The sequence below is a fragment of the Hippocampus comes genome, unplaced genomic scaffold, assembly GCF_001891065.2.
Source record: "Hippocampus comes isolate QL1 unplaced genomic scaffold, H_comes_QL1_v1.1 C16615788, whole genome shotgun sequence".
Lineage (NCBI taxonomy): Eukaryota > Metazoa > Chordata > Actinopteri > Syngnathiformes > Syngnathidae > Hippocampus > Hippocampus comes.
The window spans coordinates 1-601 of record NW_017835171.1 but is presented as its reverse complement, the minus strand read 5'-3'; the positions used below and the strand labels follow the sequence as shown (position 1 = coordinate 601).

The following is a 601-nucleotide window of genomic DNA, read 5'->3' as shown; positions in this document are numbered from 1 at the left end:
TTTTATGACCATAATTGCCACTATTTGACCTTCAATTTGATCCTCTGACAGAAGGAGGGAGCAGTCAGTTTGCTTTATGGGTGGCATTCTTTGAAATCTACAACGAGTACGTCTACGATCTCATTCAACCGTCTTTTTGCTCCAAATCCAAGAAACGTGCCGCTCTTCGTGTTTGTGATGACGGCGCTGGCAACGCTTACGTTAAAGGTGCGAGGATGACCTCCAACCTCAGCACACCCAAAGAAGCAATCTTTGTTTTTGTTGTTTCCTAACCATTTTCATGTTCAGATCTTCGATGGATCAACATCCAGAGTTTGTCCGAAGCCGGCAAACTGCTGCAATTTGGCAACAAAAACCGAAGTGCTGTAGCCACCAAGATGAACCAGTCCTCCAGCAGAAGGTAAACATCCACTCTTCTGATCACTCCTTCACATTTTTAATCATTTCATGTTATTAAAAAAGTGACTAACTTTCCCCACAGCCACAGCATATTTACCATGAAACTGCTGAAGATGGATGGAAACAAAGCTCAAAGGATGTCAGAGTAAGTTTCAATGAATTATACTACTATAGATCTTTTCCAGCTCCGCAAAAAAAAACC

General features: G+C 41.9%; 1 protein-coding gene across 1 annotated transcript; it reads left to right on the top strand.

The window, feature by feature from the left end:
• Nucleotides 1-51: 51 nt before the first annotated feature.
• Nucleotides 52-548, top strand: LOC109508786 (kinesin-like protein KIF20A; the record flags this gene model as incomplete). Its single annotated transcript, XM_019858750.1, has 3 exons — nt 52-207; nt 289-400; nt 482-548. Coding segments are annotated over 3 exons (335 nt in total), but the record flags the coding sequence as incomplete, so codon positions are not given.
• Between the last annotated feature and the right edge of the window lie 53 nt (nt 549-601).